Here is a 22603-nt window from a genome sequence, read left to right on the forward strand (position 1 = left end):
AATTGGATTTCTTCAAGGACACTTTGAGCATGTCCTTGAATCTTTTTCCCCTCTCTGCTTCATAATCGCATACAATGATAGAGCTCTCAACAGTGTCTATTTAGGGATTTGGTGTGAGGCATGTGTACAAAGTGATCTGCCAATGTTGCCTCATTGCTGGAAATTTGTGCTTGAAGGGGATATATCTGTTGACATTTATCCTTCTTCCATTGATGTTGGAGGATTTCATCATGCCAACATTGGCTGTGATAGCTATTTCGATGTTCTCCTGGCCAATCACACTTTAATCGCTCTCGTTCATTGTGATTCCACCAACAGTCGCATCTTCCAACCCCACCCTTTTTCACCTTCCGCAGAAACTGCCCCCTCCTTGATTCACTCATCCCCTCCCAACCAAACCACCCCTCCCTAAGTACTTCCCCAGCAACCGCAGGAAATGTTATCCCTGTCCCTATATCTTCTCCCTCATCCATCCATGGACCCAGAAGTCCTTTCAGATGAGACAGGGGTACACGTGCACTTCAACAGGCCTCCTTTAAATCTGCAACCCCAAGCGTAGACTTGGTGACTGATTTGCCGAACACTTGTGCTAGGTCCGCCAAGGCCTACTGGGTCTCCAAGTTGCTAACCATTTTAACTCCCACTCCCATTCTGACCTATAAAAATTAAGGGATGTTTAATTCAGAAAGTGAATAAATCCAACAAGAGATACATTTTGTTTGTTACGGTAGATTTTCTCTCATTGCAGACTACCCAAAGAGTTGCTACTGGATTCACAGCAAACACTAGTTTTCAAAGTGTGGCATAAAGCAGGTAAATGCTAAATATAATTTTCTTATTTTTTCAATATCTGAAACAGCTAATGGTCCAACTGTTCCTGAATGCATTTCAAAAAAGAAAACCTATCCATCTAGTTACTGAAAAGAAACTAAGGTAGAATGAGTCAAAAGTTATTTTTTTGAGGTACAGTATTCAGTCAGTTTAGTGAAGTGCAGGCAATGCTGAAAGGTTGTGTGTTTATAGAATGTTGTGAGTCTTGAAATCAATTGGTGCATCCAATTCAGGAGCACACTGGGGAAAATAATAAGGTAATCCCAACAATGAAATGCAAAAAGAGTGAAAATAAAAAATAGTCAAAAGACAAATAAGAAAAAAAATATATATATATGAGCAACAGCAATGTCAATAACATTCTTGGTAAAAAGATCAAGGTTCAATTTTTGGTCAACTGACCTTGGAAGTTGAACTGATGCGGTAGAATTCACCTCAGTGTGCCTCGGAAAATATCAGTCTCCAAAGTCTTAAGAGCAGAATTAGGCCATTCCGTCTATCGAGCCTTCTAATTACTTTTCACTGTTCATTTACTCTTGGTATAAAGTGGAGGGAAAATGTATTTTATTATCACTATTCAAATACAATTAGATTAATTTGCATAAGAAAATAACTGCAGATGCTGGTACAAATCGATTTATTCACAAAGTGCTGGAGTAACTCAGCAGGTCAGGCAGCATCTCGGGAGAGAAGGAATGGGTGACGTTTCGGGTCGAGACCCTTCTTCAGACTGATTTATTAATTTGCCTTTTGACCAAGTTACCTGGCAGTTTCGTTTCAAGAGTTGCCATCAAGGCATGAGTGTGAACTCAAGAGCTGTCTGAACCTTTCAAGAAGCTGAATGAAAAAAATTAATAACAAAGTTCTTCAACTTGAATTTGTGATCAGTTGTCAATCCAAATAATTTGAGATCTCTTGAATAGAGTCAGAGATATACAGCACAGAAACAGGCCCTTTGGCCCAACTTGCCCATGCTGACCAAGGTGCCCCATCTACACTGGTCCCAACTGCCCACATTTGGCTAGTATCGCTTTAAACCTTTCCTATCCATGTACTGTCCAAAAGACTTTTAAATGTTGTAATATCACCTTATCTGGCTGCTCATTCGTATACCCTCTGTGGAAAAGTTACCCATCGGGTTCCTATTAAATACTTCCCCTCTAATCTTAAACTTATTTTCTCTGGTTCTTGATTCCCCTACTCTCGAATAGTTGCTAGGAAATAGCATACACGTTTTTAGAGTAAAAATAATTTTAAAGATGTACCATATACAGATTCTAGCAGTAGTACGAAAATGGGATAATCAAGTCATGACTTTATTAATGGTTTTCTATGAAGAAAAGAATCACAAGTTTAGTGACTTTCTTTTGCACTCAGAATTTAAACAGTAATATCTGATGGTAAATCGTATCATCGTTCAAAGTATTGTAAAGTGTAAATAGCATTTGATTATTGTTGTGGTTTTAAAAACTCAGAAGACTACTTTCATGACGACATTGCATTTATGAAAATTGCAAAAATGCTTTATTTTTTGTTCTAGATATTGACCGGGTTATAGGATTTGCATCCGTGGATCTTTCACCTTTATTATCTGGATTTATGTCTATTTGTGGTTGGTACAATATCACTGACTTTAGTGGTCAGTGCCAAGGTCAACTTAAAGTGGCAATTACTCCTTTGGAGAATATCCATCACCTGAGAGAGAAGCGATGGACCCCAGTCCACAAACAGCCAGGAAGTATCGTAAGTGTTTGGCATGATTCAAAAGATGAACCAGTCCAAGAACAGATTATTTTTAGGGATCTGCTAGAAACCATCGATTCGGTTTGATCGGGATAATTGTTCTCAGATTCTACTTTACTGCTTTGTTATTTTGTGCAAAACACAAAATGCTGGAGTATCTCAGAGGGTCAGGAAGCAGCCGTGGATGGAATAGACAGGTGATATTTCGGGTCAGGACCTTTCTTCAGACTGATTGTAGTAAGGGAACGAAAGCTGGAAAAGGGAGGTTGTGCACGACAAAGACTGGCACATGATAGGCAGATACCGATGAAGGGGGTATGATTGGCAGATAGGTGCAATAAGTGACGAAACCTAGAGGTGGAAAGAAGACAAAAGGATGTCAGATAGGGAGAGGAGAGGAGCGAATTGTAAATCCATAGGGAGGAATATGGGTGGAAGGGGAGTGGAGGGGAGACGGTGGATAAATAGTAAATGAGGGACTCGGGGATGGGAGATGAGCGTAAGAAGAAGGGGAAGTAGTAGATGAATTGGGAGGGGGGGGGCACTATGAACCAAATCTCATATACTGGTGATGTAAACAGGGAATTTTGCAATTTTAGATATCCTACATCCTGAACTGTGCTGACACACACTCACCTATCCATGTTGTTGTCTCTCTTTGCTCATGTCTCTCATCCTCTCCATCCTCCTGTTTCCACCTACCCATTATCTTCTCCCATCTGGTGCCACCTATCACCTACCAGCCTATATCGCACCCCACTTCCCCTTCCCCAACTAGGTTTCATCTGCTCCTCATTCCCCCACCATGTGGTTTAAACTATCACTTACGAGCCTCTGTCTCAGCCCCCTTCACACTGCTATATATTAGCGATCTTTCCTATTCTCAGTCCTGATGCAGGATCGCAATACAAAAGTTTATCTTAAACGTTTTGCCTCTGCAGATGCTGCTTGACTCTCCTGAGTGTTTCCAGACTTTATTGTTCTAGATTCTAGTATCTACAGTCTTTTATTTTCTTCTTTACATTACCAGCAATCACCAAAATTCCAATCTTATTTGACCCCGAAAACTAAGCAAAATTTTCTTTTTAATCGATTTACTGGATTAATGTGTAAACCTAAACCAAAACCATCCTTAATTTCCCATGACAAGTTGATGGTGAGTTGTCAGTTGAAAATCCAGTGGTTGAAAGTGCATATTAATAGGGAGTTCCAGGATTTAGACACAGCAAAAGTCAACTTTTGCTCATACATTTCCAAGTCAGAATGGTGACTTGGATGGGTGGTTGTGGTGGTAGTGATTGGTAGTAAAGGACATGGTTTTGGAAGTGCTGACAGAATAGAGTACAGATTCTCCCCAAGTTATAAACACCCAACTTGTGTACAGCCCGTACATGCAAACTAGACTTTGGGAGACTGGCAGTATGGAGTTGCCTGCTGCTGTGGTGCTACAGACTTCTTTTGAAGCGTGGGAACTCTGTTTACGGGAATATTTGAACGGTTGATTTAAACGCCCCTGCTTAACTACAAATAGTACTTTGTTGGCCTAGGTTTTTATTTAAATATATTGCCAGGTGACGGCATCCTTGACTGGTGAACTGTTTGGTTTATGAACAGTTCTCAGGAATGGAATCCTATCATAACCAGAGGTGGGCCTGCAACTGCATGGCATGTTGTAGATGGTACACAGGGCTCCAGCTGTAATTTTCTAATGACTGAATTGGATACTTCAAGTTTAAGAGGTTTTTGGACAGGCAAATGGAAGCGCAGGGAATAAGAGGGATCTGGATCATGTACAGGCAGATGAGATGTTTAACTCGGCATCATGTTTGGCACAAACATTCTGGGCCGAAGGGCCTGGTCTTGTGCAGTAGTGTTCTATGTTCTAATATGAGTTATCGTGAACATATGTTCACTGTGTATCCTTAATTCCCCTCCAATCTCTATAATTACATTTATCTGCATTAAAATCCTTGTCTGCCATCTTTGTTTATCTCTTATGCTTGTTAAAGGATGGCAAATTTTCCTGCACTGCTACATTTATCTTCAAATTATTTAGAAATAGCATAAGCTGCAGCGACCTAAGATGAACTTTCATCAATTGCATGTTCATTCTTGCCTTTTCCAACACATAACAATACCTCAAGTCTATATCAACCAGAATAACTGCAAAAGTGACAATGTTCTGCTGTAACTAGAAGAAAACCCATAATGAGTCGATTATATAATTGCACTATAGTTTTTCCCAATGTCATTGCAAAAGCAAATGAAGCATTCAATCTTTAAATACTTATGACTTTGACATTACAGGCACCTACCATGGAATCATTGTTATATGAGACCAATGCCAAGTATAACTCATTCCCGAGTCACATCTCCAAATATTCAGAACAATTCATCAGTTCATCTAGGAATCCTGATGGTTTTCCAGCTTGTGACAGGTATGCCAAAACACTTTAACAATTTTATAATGAAAGAAATTGGTAATAGTTAATCTGGAGAAAATATACATTGACATCCAACAATGACTAGATAATGTTGACAAGCCTGGTTAAGGGAATTAAATAATAATTATCATTTCATTGTGCGTGCGTTTCAATACCAATGGAAATGTGGTATCCTGAGTTTTTATGGATTGCTGGTTAAATTATTGATCAAAGACACCATTCATTAATATTTTGTATATTGCCTCCAATATAATTTCATTCAACTATATTATCGTTCAAAATGTATCCCACTATATAGATGGTAGAGCTGAAGTGCTTCTCGGGTGCTTGCTTATATTGATAATTATCTGATGCCTTTGGATTGAAGAATTTCCGAGGGATTTTCCTAAACTGGTCTTTCCCTTTTTATCCATCCTTAACGTAACTGACAGTGAGCTGGTGATGCATAAAAGGCTGCATTTTTGTTTTGAGAGAAGTATTGGATGAGACAGGTGACCTGTCCTTGTCCTTTTTGAGTTTTCGTAAATTGGTTTGAAAGGAAATTTTTTTAATTTTCCCTTTATTATTTAGCATTTGGTGCTTGTGGCGCTAAAGTAGTATTTAAATTTCAGATGATTTTGTAATTTGGTCACAGTGCAAATTATGATTGAAGTGCCCTTTCCCCACATTAAAAAAGGTCAACCAACACCGAAGTCCATAGCTCACGTCATGGGGAACACATGGAAAATGTTCGTAGGTTTCACCAGACCTTGCAGCAGGTGGAGTACAACATGCAAAGTTCAGGGAACATAGAATCATTGCCACAAACTTCACGGACGACACTTTTCAGTGCTCTAAGGTAAAATGGTTTATTACTTGTGCAAATAAAATACCTTCTGTATTTATTTACAGAGTAATTTTATGTTATTAGTAATTACTCTCAAACTTCAAATGAATGTTGGTATTGCCTATGTAACATCTTCAGAGAATAAGCCGCCTACTTGAAATTGCTGTCACTGGTAACATTAAAAATGTGTCCATTATTCAATTGCTTGATAGAATGATATCATTCAATCCATGGCCCATGTCTTCTGTAGTAAGTGGCCACAGCTAGGTTAGCATTCAGGCTTAGTGTTCCCAACAATAATCAAGGATTGTATCTGTATAGTTAGTTTATTATGTTTAATATGTTAGGTGGATTAAGTTTAATCGTGGCTCCGAGCACACAGCATCTGTACATAAAAATAAATTGTTACCTATTGCTAGTCTAATTTCCAGTACTTGAAAGGGAAAGCTTAAATATGAATAATCGTAAATGTTTTTAAAAACAACTGACTTTCATTTGAACATGGCTTTTTTGTCAAAATATTCTTGCAGAGAATCTAAGCAACAATATTTATAGGTAGTTGTAGGCAATTTGTTGTAACTAGTGTATCTGCTGACATTAAGGGTTTTTTTTCATTATTAAATCCAAAGCATCATTCAATTTATTTAGACATAAGGAACTGTAGATGCTTGTTTATGAAAAATGACAGTGTTGGAGTAACTCAGCGGGGCAGACAGCATCACTGGAGATCTAGGATAGGTGACAATTTGGGTTGGAGCCTTTCTTCAGACTGATTGTAGCAGGGGGAAAGCTGGAAGCGAGGTGGGGTCGGAACAAAGCCTGGCAAGTGATAGGTGGATATCGGTGAAGTGGGTTTTGATTGATAGATGGTTGGACAAAGGCCAGAGATGAAAAGACGAAAGGTAGAGCGAAAATGAGAGAAGAGGCTTGAAATATGAACCCAGAGGAAATCATGGGGGGGGGGGGGGGGGAGGGAGAGAGGGGCAGGGGGCGGAGAGAAGGGAAAACCAGAAATGGGTGTACATCCAGGTGGGGTGCAGCGAAGAGAGGGGGGTGAAAATGGGGGAGGGGTTATTAGGTTAGTAACATAAAATTGGAGAATTCAATGTTCATACTGTTGGGTTGTAAGCTGCGCAAGTGATATGAGGTGCTGTTCCTCCAGTTTGTATGTGCCCTCACCCAGGACAGTATGGAAGTGGGAAGGAGTTAAAATGGTATGCCACATGCAAACTGGAGGCACACCATGTCCACTTCCAACTATGTTATTTCATCTGGCTTCACATTTCGCGCCTCTTCTATCCTTATCTTACTACCTGTTGGCTCTTCACCTCTGGCCTTTGTCCAACCATCTGCCAATCAAACCCCCCTCACTTGTATCCACCTATCACTTACCTAACTTTGGCCCGCCCCCTTCTTTCTTCCAGTTTTAACCCCAACTACAGTTAGTCTTAAGACGGATCCCGACCCGAAACGTCTGCTATCCATGTTCTCCAGAGATGCTGCCTGACCCGCTGAGTCAGTGTGCCTCTGTTTTCTTCTATTCATTTAGTCGCGGTTTGCATCTAAATTTAAATTACCCTTCAACGGCCTGTTGCCTTGTGCAGAAAAAGTCTCAAATCAGGGCTGAAAGAAAATGTCTCCTTCAATTCCCTTTTTATGTGTGGAATTACACTTTGGTGTCCTTACCTAGAAATCTTAAGCAAAGTGTGCTAAAAAGTATGGAAAATTGAATTGAGCTAATTTTGTTTCAATAGACAATAGGTGCAGGAGTAGGCTATTCGGCCCTTCGAGCCAGCACCACCATTCAATGTGATCATGGCTGATCATTCTCAATCAGTATCCCGTTCCTGCCTTCTCCCCATACCCCCAGACTCCGCTATCCTTAAGAGCTCTATCTAGTTCTCTCTTGAATGCATTCGGAGAATTGGCCTCCACTGCCTTCTGAGGCAGAGAATTCCACAGATTTACAACTCTCTGACTGAAAAAGTTTTTCCTCATCTCCGTTCTAAATGGCCTACCCCTTATTCTTAAACTATGGCCCCTGGTTCTGGACTCCCCCAACATTGGGAACATGTTTCCTGCCTCTAACGTGTCCAACCCCGTAATAATCTTATATGTTTCGATAAGATCCCCTCTCATCCTTCTAAATTCCAGTGTATACAAGCCTAGTCGCTCCAGTCTTTCAACATATGACAGTCCCGCCATTTCGGTGTAAATTATCCAGACATTGCAGGAATCACACAGTTTGGAGTGCAACGTCGGGCACAATTGCAGGTTTAACAAATGGGTTTTCCCAAAGTAGCAACTCCTGGTATATACAGTATTGGGTAGGAATTGGTTCTTTATTTATACCCCGATATATTGATCAGTATTTCAGAGGAATCTTACTCAGCCCAATTACTATTTGGAAAAATTGTGAGCCATCATTAATTGCTTTGCTTTCTTCAGTTATATGAAAAGTGACCATAACATAAATAGGAGCAAAGGGAATTCACTTATACCATAGCTAATAAAACCAGCTTGACGTTTCTGTCCAATCTCCATTTCTGTTTTGTTATGTTATTATCCTACATTAGGAATCTGAGGGGTAACTCTTTCACACAAAGGGTGGTGGATGTACGGAAAAAGCTGCCAGAGGAGGTAGTTCAGGCAAGGACTATCCCAACATTTAAGAAGCAGTTAGACAGGTACATGGATAGGACAGATTTGGAGGGATATGGACCAAATGCTGGCAGGTGTGACTAGTGTAGCTGGGACATGTTGGCCCGTGTGGGCAAGTTGGACCGAAGGGCCTGTTTCCACACTGTATCACTCTATGACTCTATTAAATTGAAACTTAAAGGGAACCAATTATGAATGATATGCCCCCAGTAGTGGCCAATGTATGTCAGTCCGATGTTGTGAACAAACATCTTAATCATTTTAAAGCCAATTTATTTCAGTGTATCTGAATTTCTGTGTCTTGATATTACTCCCACTTTTATGTGTAGGAAGAATCTCAATGAACTGGATGATATTCAAAGATATTTCAGTCAAAAGCTGGACACAACTCCATTTTCTCAGGTGACTAATCCCATGCCACGAGAAAGAGCAAATGTTGCAAACATAAATCTTCACCATGGATCGTCAAATGTCCATGATAATGGACAGCATCTTTTGGAAAATGCAAATAAACAGGTCCATGAATATCATGGCACTAGCAGTGGTGAGCAAAAATAAGTTTCTATTTTTATTATTTATTTTTCCTTTGTGTCTGTCTATCTTCAGTTTAAACCAGCATCTGCAATTCTTTCCTATGCATTCCATTTTTATTATTTATTTTTCACTATTTTTGAACTGATTTCATTATTTGTGAACTGACACTTGCCTTCATGGTGGAATCTAGAACAAATTATCCTGTTTTCAGAATAAAGAACCACTTGTTTAAGCTTTTACTCTCAGATGAGGAGGAATTCCTTGTTTGTGAATCATAAATCTTGGTTTTCACTAGAGAGCTGTGGAGAATGAATCACTAAAAAATATATAATGCTATGATGGATGCATTCTTGATATTTAGTAAATTGAGCCTTATGAACAGCAGCCAGGAAAGTGGAGTTGAGGCTAGGATCACATTATTCTTGTAGAAACTAGGAACTGCAGATGCTGGTTTACACAGCTGGACAAATAATGCTGCAGTAACTCAGTGGGTCAAGAAGCATCTCTGGAGAACATGGATAGGTGATGTTTCAGGTCGGGACCCTTCTTCAGACGGAATCAGTCTGATGAAGGGTCTCAACCCGAAATGTCACCTATCCATGTTCTCCAGAGATGCTGCCTGACCCACTGAGTTAATCTATCACTTTGTGTCCTTTCAGATTATTCTTGTCTTTATTCAGTGATGCAACTGGATCTAGGTGACACAAGGTGTTTTGTACCTATTTCTATGGCCCTGAAAGCTATTTTTCATATTTGAAATGAAGCTTTCTGACATCTGTTTCAAATTGTAGGGAATGGACTTTGTATCTGCATCCATCTTTATCAGACACTCTTCATAATGCTTCAAAAGTTAATTAAAAATCCCTCCTGATTTCCATGAGAATTCTTAATGTAATAGATAACATCGCAGCTGTAGGTAGTTGAGGATTCCTTTGGATCCCTCTTGCAGCAGGCAGCGAGAAAGAAGGTTCTGCCCAGAAAGATGTTCATGGGGAAACGATTTTGCGGTTGGGGAAAAGCTGTCACTTTAATGTTAACTGAAAATTCTGGGCAATAATGATATATTGGCTCTCGGGAACACAATTATATTGGTTATAGTTTGTGAATTTTCTTCTTGGCACATGCGCATGTTATAATCAAATCATAGAAATTCCAAATCATTTTCTGACCTTGAATTTTCCATTTACCTCAAAGAAAAAAGTGTATACATAAAAAAATGAACAAGTAAACTCTTAATTTATGCACATGATTTTTACAAAAACTAGATAATTTTAATTGGAAGAACTTCCACTTATACTTCCTATTTTATAAAAAAACGCTTCTATGAGAGCCAGCAATCCTTTCCCCTTTTCTTGCACTCCTATTGGTACATACATCTGCAAAGAGAATTGGTCTCTAGTCATCAAGAGAATAGAGTCATAGAGTGATACAGAGTGGAAACAGGATCTTTGGCCCAACTTGCCCACACCAGCCAACATGTCCCAGCTACACTAGTCCCACCTGCCCGCGTTTGGTCCATATCCCTCCAAACCTGTCCTATCCATGTGCCTGTGTAACTGTTTCTTGAACGTTGGGATAGTCCCAGCCTCAATTACCTACTCTCGCAGCTTGTTCCATACATCCACCATCCTTTGTGTGAAAGAGTTACCCCTCACATTCCTATGAAACCTTTTCCCCTTCACTTTATACCAATGTCCTCTGGTCCTCAATTCACCTACTCTGGGCAAGAGACTCTGAGCATCTGCTTCTGCAAGAGAAGTCTGCTGTTGTTCTTTATCCACGCCTGGCATAAACTGTCATACACTATTATCTGTTCAGGCTTCTTCCCCCTCCACCTATGTGGAATTAAAAGTATTGAGCCTTTTAGTTGCAGATTTGTTTTGCAGAAAAAAACAAAAAACCATGTATTCGTGTCGAACTGAAAATGACAATTTCACAACTGGTCCAGGTCATAATTAGAGCCCCAAACAGAATGGAGCTGCTTCTGAGACTTTGTCAATGCAGGCTTCATTCCAGAAACCGTGTGTATAAATTCAAAGCTGCCGTCCAGAACCTTTTATTATATATGGGGGTGGGGGGGGGGAAGGATTCCTTAGATATTTATTTATTTTTATTTTTTATTTATATAGCTTTGCATGCCTTGCTGTTAGGGAGAGAGCTCTAGGTTTTTGATCCAGTGATAGTGAAAGAATGGTGATTTCTTTCAAGATGGTTTGTGCCTCGGAAGGGAACTTCCTAGTTAGTGGTGTTCCATACATTTACTGCCATCGAGTCATACTGTTGAATCAAGAAGCTACACAGCAAGCGAATAAGTCTTTCAGGCCAACTTGTCCATGCTGACTAAGTTGGGCATACTGGGCAAGACACATTAAGCACATTGTGTATCTGGCTCCTTCAGTTCAATTTCTGGTTAGTTGTAACTCCTAAGTTATAGATAGAGGGGTGAATTCAGTGATGGTGATACCACTGAATGTCAGTAGGTGATAGCAGGATTTTCGCTTGTTAAATATTGTCATTGCCTGGCACAAATGCTACTTGCCAGCTATTAGCCTAGGCCTGGATATTGTTTGATTTTTACAATGTAAAGCTCACCCACAAGTGGAATGAGAGGTACTTAGTTTGAAATGTCCTGCGCAGAATTGCATGGTCAGGCACGAATTGCAGACCTATATTTTGAACTTTTGGATATCCTTACCGAGCAAAGTCCCATATTGTCATTATTGTATGTTCCTGCAACAAATCTGAATTATCACACCAAATTTGCTGTGTTAACATTATTTTATCCAAAACATACTTTAAGTGGTTTCCTTTAAAGGTGACTGTGACTAAATTTCTAATATGCTATTTGCATGCTGTTTCTGTGTTGGGAGTGAACAGGCCTAATAAAGGGGCCACCTTGTAATATTACTTTTGGGTAAGACATCTGTAATCCTAGTTTTCTATCCCTTCTCTGGCTGTCAAGTGTATAAATTTACATTATTATGGGTAAGGTTGGTTTTAATTTGTTGACTTAATAAGTCAAGGTCCAATCTAATTGCAGGCATCAGTGGTATATGTACCAAAATGTATACATTGGCAGCTAATATGTCGGCAATTATTTAATAAATGCCAAATGATTAGTAAAAAAATATTTACAGAATTATTTCCATTTTCATGCCTATGCTTCTATTTCACGATCTAACAGGTCTGCAGAAACACAATGTTGATGTTACTTATCCAGTCCAGTTTCCACGAGACATTGAAGACAGTGTGGAGGAAATAGCTGAAAATGATAGAACCGCAGATCTCCTTAATCCACAGTCACCAGAAAGAGAGAATATAAAGCACTACCCTCCTCAATTCTGTACCCCAGGAAATGCGGAGTTTGGACTGACTGAACATAATGAATCATTTGATAAAGACACCATAGATTACCAGAATGGTAGGTGCACTGTAGAAGGTGTACACCAACAAAGTCATTATGAAAGTGATTGTTGGGGTGATGAAGAATATGAAGAAGATATAATTCAGCCGAAAACCTTAAATGACGTGACTGGTATGACTGATAGAACCAGCCCATGGTCAAGTATTTTGTCAGATTTCGATGAAGATAATAAGCATAAATGTGAAACTAAAAGAAACACACCAGAGTCAATAGGAAATAGAAATGTGGCTCATGAGGAAGAAGCAGTTTCCAATCAGGTACATGATGAGGTGTTTGCTGAGATGCAAAATAAAAATACCAAGTTACCAAGTGATATTGCATCTAGTGAGTCTCCACATACAGAAAAGTCATCAATAACTGAAGAAGTAGAGCTTGATATCTTAAACTGTAATTTAATCGAAAGTGACTGTTGCTCAGATATGAAGTTACAGGAAAGACAGTTCTCAGACGATCTGAACATGTTTTTCTCAAACCACAATGACGCAGAAGACCAGGCACGAGAAAATGAAGACCTTACAGAGTATGACGTTTTCTCCAGCAAAACATTTTCACCAAAAGAAAAGGAAGAAACAGGCCTTAGAACAACAAACATTCATGGAGACTGCTACCATGACAATAAAACGGAAGGGCTCGGTGATGAAGTGAACCTGGAGTCCTGTGAAGAATGCGACAATGAAGACCCAGAGTTCTGTGAAGCAGGTGGACAGAGTGTTCCACAGATGCACAAGAAAACTTCTGAAACAGAAACTGAAGAAGATAAACTTTGTTATAAATTGTATCCTTTGCATATCTATTATTGCCTGTCAACTCTGCTTTTATTCAGATGTATGTCAATTCCTAGTATTCCAATGGAAACCTACTCTGCTGAGCAGCAATTAATTTAGTCTGCACTGCAATTGATTTGTTACTTGTTAAAAGAAGAATTTTCTGAAATTGTTGTCTGTTAAATTAAATCTTTGCTTGACATGTTAGGTTTTTACAAATTAATTTTGTTATAGACAATAGGTGCAGGAGTAGGCCATTCAGCCCTTTGAGCCAGCACCACCATTCAATGTGATCATGGCTGATCATTCTCAATCAGTACCCCGTTCCTGCCTTCTCCCCAAACCTCCTGACTCTGCTATCCTTAAGAGCTCTATTTAGCTCTCTCTCGAAAGCATTCAGAAAACTGGCCTCCACTGCCTTCTGAGGCAGAGAATTCCACAGATTTACAACTCTCTGACTGAAAACGTTTTTCCTCATCTCTGTTCTAAATGGCCTACCCCTTATACTTAAACTGTGGCCCCTGGTTCTGGACTCCCCCAACATTGGGAACATGTTTCCTGACTCTAACGTGTCCAACCCCTTAATGATCTTATATGTTTCAATAAGATCCCCTTTCATCCTTCTAAATACCAGTGTATACAAGCCTAGTCGCTCCAGTCTTTCAACATACGACAGTCACACCATTCCGGAAATTAACCTAGTAAACCTACGCTGCACGCCCTCAATAGCAAGAATATCCTTCCTCAAATTTGAAGACCAAAACTGCACACAGTACTCCAGGTGCGGTCTCACTAGGGCCCTGTACAACTGTAGAAGGACCTCTTTGCTCCTATACTCAACTCCTCTTGTTATGAAGGCCAACATTCCATTGGCTTTCTTCACTGCCTGCTGTACCTGCATGCTTCCTTTCAGTAACTGATGCACTAGGACACCCAGATCTCATTGTACGTCCCCTTTTCCTAACTTGACACCATTCAGGTAATAATTTGCCTTCCTATTCTTATCACCAAAGTGGATTACCTCACACTTATCCACATTAGACTGCATCTCCCATGCATCCGCCCACTCACACAGCCTGTCCAAGTCACCCTGCAACCTCATAGCATCTTCCTCACAGTTCACACTGCCCCCCCCCTCCCCAGATTTGTGTCATCTGCAAATTTGCTAATGTTACTTTTAATCCCTTCGTCCAAGTCATTAATGTATATTGTAAATAGCTGCGGTCCCAGCACCGAGCCTTGCGGTACCCCACTTGTCACTGCCTGCCATTCTGAAAGGGACCCATTTATCCCCACGCTTTGCTTTCTGTCTGCCAACCAATTTTCTATCCATGTCAGTACCCTACCCCCAATACCATGTGCTCTAATTTTGCACACTAATTTCCTATGTGGGACCTTGTCGAAGGCTTTCTGAAAGTCAAGGTACACTACATCCACCGGCTCTCCCCTGTCCATTTTCCTAGTTATATCCTCAAAAAATTCCAGAAGATTAGTCAAGCATGATTCCCCCTTCGTAAATCCATGCTGACTCGGAACGATCCTGTTACTGCTATCCAATTGCTCCGCAATTTTGTCTTTTATAATTGACTCCAGCATCTTCCCCACCACTGATGTCAGACTAACTGGTCTATAATTTCCTGTTTTTCCTCTCCCTCCTTTCTTAAAAAGTGGGATAACATTAGCTACCCTTCAATCCACAGGAACTGATCCTGAATCTATAGAACATTGGAAAATGATCACCAATGCGTCCATGATTTCTAGAGCAACCTCCTTAAGTACCCTGGATACTTAAAGTGATTTATTTGCTTTTAAGTAGGTTCTAGAAAACATGTTCATTGGACATCTCTAATCCTTGTTTTATTATGTGATGAGAATATAATCACTTCATTTTTTTGTATATATGTGTTTATATATAATTATTCTTAAAACATGAGAATGCTATCCTTATGACATTCTATTACAACCTCATCTATTGTATCCGCTGCTCTAGATGTCAACTTCTTTACATCGGCGAAACCAAACGCAGGCACGGCGATCATTTCGCTCAACACCTTCGCTCAATCCCCCTTAACCAACCTGATCTCCCGGTGGCTGAGCACTTCATCTCCCCCTCCCACTCCCAGTCTGACCTTTCTGTCATGGGCCTCCTCCAGTGCCATAGTGAGGCCCACCGGAAATTGGAGGAACAGCACCTCATATTTCGCTTGGGCAGCGGTATGAACATTGACTTCTCCAACTTTAGATTGTTCCTCTGTCCCTCTCTTCCCCTCCCCCTTCCCAGTTCTCCCTCTATCTTCCTGTCTCCATCTATATCCTTCCTTTGTCCCGCCCCCCTGACATCAGTCTGAAGAAGGGTCTCGACCCGAAATGTCACCCATTCCTTCTCTCCTGAGATGCTGCCTGACCTGCTGAGTTACTCCAGCATTTTGTGAATAAATACCTTATGACATTCTACATCACTATGTTCTCATGTAACTTTAATATCCTGTAAAAGATTCCTTCCATCTAAATATTGTGAATATTGAAGCCATTGCCTTTGGTCTCTGCTGTAAATTATGTTCCTGACCACTGACACCAACTTTCTCTCTGAAACTAAATGATCCTGAACTAGAGGGACTGTCGTATGTTGAAAGACTGGAGCGACTAGGCTTGTATACGCTGGAATTTAGAAGAATGAGAGTGGATCTTATTGAAACATATAAGATTATTAAGGGATTGGACACGTTAGAGGCAGGAAACATGTTCCCAATGTTGGGGGAGTCCAGAACCAGGGGCCACAGTTTAAGAATAAGGGGTAGGCCATTTAGAACGGAGATGAGGAAAAGACAACTTTGAAGTTGATACGACTTGGGTTGGTTCAGGTTCTTATCTGTAATTTTAATATTTAAGAAAAGACTGTTGTTCCTTCAAGAGGTGACCCTTTTCGCTAAGCTTTTATCTTTCGAACTCAATTATTTTTTTCCTTTTCTTTAAGCCTCTCTTTTGAATTCTGCCCAATTAAATCTTTCCTTGTTTTACAGCCAAGTTTCATTTGATAATGTACATGTGAAGTTCCCTCAGAAATTTAGCCACAATATATAATAGGTTATTTTGGGTACTCTTTGATGTTGCAGATGAAGTTTTACTTGATGAAATTTCCTGTGACACTTTTCTCGCTGATTGATTACAAGTTATGACCTTGATACAAACTATTTAAAAATATTTTAGTGTCACCTTTATTTTCAATTTCTGATTTGTGAGAGTAACTACAATTATTAAGATTGTTTGCAAAGGACAATGTTACAAAATAATCATGTCCAGTTTAATTATTTGGCTATGGGCAAACTGGAATGGGTACCACAAAGAAATTGTACTTCTGAATATTCACCAATGGCAATAATCTTTAACAATTTTATTCAGACCTGATCCAGTTATAATTCCAAACTTCTTTCTCCCACCACGTCATTTGGAAGCTTCAATGAGAAAACTAAATGTTCGACAGTCATTTCCTACACCGGCAGCAGATCCAGTAAGTTTTAATTTTTCCTTTGCATTGGTTGTGCTGCTCCAAAAGTACTTTGTAATTTGTTGACAATTCAATTATTTTATGTATTTAGTACCTGGTAACATTTATGATGGTTAAAATGGGCAATTACTTGTGGACATGTAATTAGGGAAGCTTTTCTCTATGCATGCACAAGGTTGCGTAAGAACAAAATGCTTTTAACATCTCCAAGAAGCAGCAAAGTCTCAAGTACCTAACTATTAATCAGGATCACAGGACATTTGTTTAACTGTTTGCAAACAATAATAGGCAACACATTTATTATTGCCCAAATTTCTACTGATGTGACTGATGAGTGATTGTGCATTGCAAACCACATGGAACTTTGCAGGCAGTTGCAAAGCAAACAAAGCCACTAGCTGGTTAGAATTAGGAAACCACAGTCACATCTATACCAGGCAAGTATACCCATCAAAGTTAATGGGTCAATAAAGATATGAGAGGAGCAACAGACCATTCATTGCAGATGTGCAAGATATGTTCCCTATGTTCCCATTGAGTAAGCAAAAAGAATATAGAAACAATAATCACTGGAAATATTTTACAGGTGAGAAACCATTAGTGGAGATTCAAAAAGACTAATGTTTCTGGGCAATGGCCATCCATCAGAACTCAAAAATGTTAGCGCTGGAGCTATTTATGACCAAATACAGAGAAAGTGGAGAGAGTGAGATTGAAAGAAGTTATTCTGCCAGGGCCTTTTAAACATAAAACAAGTACCATGTGGAACAAAAACAGAAAATGCTGAAAGTGCCCAAAAAATGAAGCAGTATTAAAGGGGAGAGAAACAAGTTAAGCATCCTTTATCCAAACTGGAGGGGAAAGGGAGAAAACAAATGTATTAAGTTGTAGAGATGGAGAAATTGGGTGAACATTGAACCAGGCAGTTATGGAGGGAGTGATCTCTAGAATCCTGATGTGAGGGAAAAGTGTGCCTGGAGATAGAATCCCACTGGATGGAAATTATGGAGGATGGCCTGTCCAATATGGAGGCTGTGGGGTGGAAAGTGAAGGAAAAGGAAACCCCATTTGTGATCTGGCTAGAAAATCTGTTGGTCTTGCACAATCTATGTCCCAAATGTGCCAGATTAATGGTGTTTTACTGTATATCTAAAACGTGTTTTGTTCACTGAGTTGGTACAAACTTTGTAGCTTCAAGTATGTTAAATGTGACAGGTCGAAAGTAGTCTGATGGACCAGTTGTCTATTGTCTATTTTCATTGCCAAAAGAGATCGGAGCAGAATTTTCCATATTATTATTAATCTTATTGGCCTTTGTCAGGAGATTGCATGGCTCTCAGAATGGTGGGAAATTAATATATTGAGATGTCCAAGACTTCAGTTGTGTACACAGGTTTGAATGATGGAAAGATCTTTACCTCTAAATTATTTTTCAGAAGCAGATACAATTTGTAAACATTTGAGGTGAATTAAAAAAAATAATAGGCACATCCTTTTCCAGCCAAAGTTTTATTTTAATATTTCCTTATCGGTATTTCATTTTGCAGGAATAAACATCTGAGCATTGGGGATTAAGAAACATGTTTGTCAAGAGTAAACTAAATTAAGTGTTCAAAAATAACCTGGTATTTTTTGCCTCATGGATCTCTCTCTGTTGCAGAGAAAGATTATCTACAGTCCTTACATAACCAGTTTCTTATTACTGGTTCCTGATACACAATGTTCCGTCCGTCCTGTTTATCCATTCTGGCAGCCCTGAAGGCACTCTATTGCAATGATCTCATCATGAGGTCACTTGAACATGCACAGTATTTTTAGAATGTACTTTTATAGGTTTTTTAACTTTTATATTTATTGATGTGATATGATATGTACCTGTCAAACTACTTTTTTAAAAGTTGACTTGCAATGGCAGGGTGTTTCTAAAGCAAGCATACAACCCTTGTATATGATCCATTATATCTGATTTACCAGCTGATCCGTAGCATAATGGTACAACAGCTGGTACAAGCGATCCTGAGGGGAGAGAGAATAAGTCCAGTAAAACCTGATTGCACGCATGTGGCCCACTCTCAGGGTTTTGGCAGGTGCAAGTTTTGGTTTGCAGGAAGTACCCAGCTGTAACACAGCAATACCACTGAGATCAAAAATTGAAACCAAAGCTGATGCTGTGACCTTTGTGTTTATGTCATTGAGTGGTGCCGCACAGAAGCAGGCACATCGCATCCATGCCAACCTTTTTGCCCATTGCCACTAATCTCATTTGCCCACACAAGGGCTGTATCCTATAGAAACAAAGGGCTGCAGATGCTGGTTAATACACAAAAGGACACAAAGTACTGGAGTAACTCAGCAGGTCAGGCAGCACCTCTGAAAAACATGAATAGGCGACATTTCGGGTCGAAACCCTTCTTCAGACATTCCTATATGATAGTAATTTTGCCACGTAAACAATAACCTCTTGATTTATTGTTGAAAGGATTGAAAATCTGGTGGAAATATGAACCATACAGGTTCCTTTCAGTCGATAGCCACAGGCTGAGGACATTTTGCTGTCCCTTGTGCTCCAGCTCTACTCTTCATATTTCAATTACCAAGCACCTCACATTTTCTTCCTAATTTATTTCAATTGCTGCCCTGGCGCTTAAACTCAACTTTCATGCTCCTAAACCTTTCTTTTAATTCTGTATATTTCAATTAGCAAAAATCATCAGATCACCCTACTTAAAATTTTAAACAAATTCTAAAAAAGCCACTCCCCCAATAATAATCCTTCCCTTTCACGCCTGAATCTCAACTTTCTCTTGCTCGCCCATCAGTTCAGTGATATCTCCTCATGGCCCCATGTCGGCCTTCTACCCTCTCTGGACCTTTTTATGTCCAACTGCAAATCGTCTCAACTTCTCCACTCCCCATATCCACCCGGCTCTCATCCACCTAACATTGTTATTAAACCTGCTGTCAATAGTCTGATATTGGTCGCTGTAGTCTGGCAGGCTGACCTCCACTGTAGTGTGACCAGGCGCCAGCTCTCGGACATCTCCTCACACCTACCTCTTGACCATGACCCCATAGACGAATACTGGGCCATCCTCTCCCAGACTGCTACCGGTCTCATCATCTCTGGCGATTTGCCCTCCATGGCCTCCAACCTTATTGCTCCCCAGCACAGCCTTCCCAAAATCCACAAACAGAACTGCCCTGGAAGACCCATTGTTTCTGCCTGCTTCTGCAGAACACATCTCTAAATAATTTGATTCCATCTTATCGCCCCCTTCTAACCTATATCCGAGACACCTCACACGCCCTTCAGCTCTTCAGAAGATAGACACAAAATGCTGGAGTAACACAGCGGGCCAGAGCACGTGCGTCTCTGGAGAAAAGGACTCTTCAATAGCTTTCGATTGATGAAGCTCCCATTGCCTCATCTTTACCATGTCACCTCCATCCCCCACCAGGAGGTTACTCCAGCATGTCTATCCTCTGTTTTTTCCTTAAATCAGTTTTTCTCTACTAACATTCTCTTCTGCCTGATGAAACTTCTCCTCACCCTCAACAGCTTCTCTTTTGACTCCTCTCACTTTCTTCAAGTTAAAAGTGTAGCCATGGGCCCTGCCAATGCATGCCTTTTCGTCAGTTATGCCAAACAGTCCTATTTCCAAATGTTCGTTAGCACCATCCCACAACTCATACTTTTTGTCTTTTCACCTCTGCCCTTTGTCCAACCATCCAGGGCCGTCTTAACGCATGGGCCTGATGGGCACTTGCCCGGGGGCCCACGAGCATAGGGGCCCCATGCTGATCTGTGTATGTTAAGTGACTTACAATAAATAAATACTACTTTAAAAATGTAGGTTCAATAAGCGCTTTTTTCGCAACATTTTCGGTCCCTAAGTGCTTCTCACAGCGATCTGTAAGTGCTTTTCGCAACAATGTAGCACCCTAAGTCCATCGCTAAGTGCTTTTCGGTAAGTGCTTTTCGCCGGCACGACAGGGGGGGGGGGCTGGTAGGGAAAGGGGGGTGGGGGAGAGTAACGGTAGGGGCCCCAGTACACTGCTTTGCCCGGGGGCCCATAATGCTGTAAAAACGGCCCTGCAACCATCTGCCTATTAAAAAATCCCCCTCGCCTGTGTCTGCTTATCACTTGCCAGACTTTGTCCTGCCCTTCCTCTCTTCCAGCATTCTCCCCCACCCCGCCCCCTACAACAATCAGTTTTAAATGTCCCGACCCAGACCGTCACCCATTCATGTTCCCCAGAGATGCGGCCTGACCTGCTGAGTTATTCCAGCACTTCGTCTTTTTTTACTTTACTGATATCCCTTGATTCACTATGAGCTGCATTGAAGAGAATCCACTACTATTGGAAAAGGCACCGAAGAATATTGTTGTAAAATTGTTATAAGCAACCAATGTGACAAAAGCACTTTGATCAATGAATGTAGCCAGATAGCATCCTGAGTATGCTGGTTGAGGTGATGGATAATCAAAAGTATTATATTTTCATTACTTTTAAGATTCTGTTCATAGCTTGATCACACTAGAAGCGGTAAATTAAAATTCTATGTGATACTTGTATATAAACATTGACTTAAATATTTGGTAATTGTGAGCAATGCACAAAAGTCGTTTCTGGCCATTTTAATAAAAATGTTTTGTGCTAATATGCAATAAAATCAAAAATCCTAATTTAATTCATACACTTGCCACTGAGCAATTGACTGCAGTTGAAAATGAAAGGATTCAATTTAATCATGAAGTTTTTTGCTGGGGTGTTTAATCCTGCAGCCTAATCTTGATCTTAAGAAAATAGCAAAATGATGAAATGATGCTCGCTGTGAAACTCAAATCCAGTTTTGATACAAAGATGATGAAATAAGATTAAGTATTAATCCTACATCAGCAAACAAGTTTGAATCAATCCAATGCCATTGTTCTTCCCTTTAGTGAACCAGTGTCGTTTCCCATTCCATGCACACCTGACATAGTTTGTTGCAAAATATGCTTGGGTTGTCCATAATTCGAAGGTCAGAACTTCCCTTTTATCTAAAATAGACACAAAAACCTGGAGTAACTCAGTGGGACAGGCAGCATCACAGGAGAGAGAGAATGGGTGACATTTCAGGTCAAGACCCTTCTTCAGACTGGTTACTTCCCTTTAATCTAATTTTGTTTCAGTGCTTTTCCAGGCAGAAAGTAGATACGTCAACATTTAGAACCAGTTTCAGCTAGGCCTTTTGAAATGACATCAGCTGTTTGTTGACTGTAGCCAAACCTCTAAGGGCAGTCTGCTGATCACGAAATATTAGAAGGGATGGAAATCCTGAATGCTGACAATTCGCTAGTTTCTGTTCTCCAATTTAGGACTTCCATGATTGAAGACGTCAATTATATTGTTCCTAATTATATTATTCCTATGAATTTACGTAAAATGATTACACAATAATTTATTTTGAAATTCTGTCGAACTGCAGAAATGAATCAGTCAGCTGCGGTTTATATTGGACCAGACTGTTTTAAAAAGTTTGATTAAAAAAGTTCCAGCTTTTGAGTTTCATTCTGAACATGCTTCATTTTGCAAAGTCAATCATTTGAACATTTGGGGCTTTTTTTGGGGTGAGGGTTGGGTTATGATTACATTGTTTAGTGAAATTACATTTCAAATGTTATTTTTTTAAATGCAATGCACAAGGCGGGTATTATTTTATCTTGCAGATTCACCCTTTTAGAACGATTATACTTGCATGCACTATTTTAATTTTTAAGTCCACATGGTGTTGTGACTTGTGGAGGAATTTAGAGGTGATAATATTGGTTTTTAGTGGAGGAGTCGTATTTGGAAAAATGATGCCCAGTGAGCCTTGAAAATGTG

General features: G+C 40.0%; 1 protein-coding gene across 1 annotated transcript in view; it reads left to right on the forward strand.

The window, feature by feature from the left end:
- c2cd3 (C2 domain containing 3 centriole elongation regulator) overlaps window positions 1-22603 on the forward strand; it is an 86424-nt gene that overhangs the window by 60636 nt on the left and 3185 nt on the right. Inside the window, exons 26-32 of the mRNA XM_078402150.1 lie at window positions 749-813; window positions 2372-2574; window positions 4882-5012; window positions 5695-5856; window positions 8835-9049; window positions 12224-13238; window positions 16627-16735. Of these exons, the coding sequence (XP_078258276.1) occupies window positions 749-813; window positions 2372-2574; window positions 4882-5012; window positions 5695-5856; window positions 8835-9049; window positions 12224-13238; window positions 16627-16735 (1900 nt within the window). The remainder of the gene's footprint in view (window positions 1-748; window positions 814-2371; window positions 2575-4881; window positions 5013-5694; window positions 5857-8834; window positions 9050-12223; window positions 13239-16626; window positions 16736-22603) is intronic.

This window comes from Rhinoraja longicauda, chromosome 7 (genome assembly GCF_053455715.1).
Source record: "Rhinoraja longicauda isolate Sanriku21f chromosome 7, sRhiLon1.1, whole genome shotgun sequence".
Lineage (NCBI taxonomy): Eukaryota > Metazoa > Chordata > Chondrichthyes > Rajiformes > Arhynchobatidae > Rhinoraja > Rhinoraja longicauda.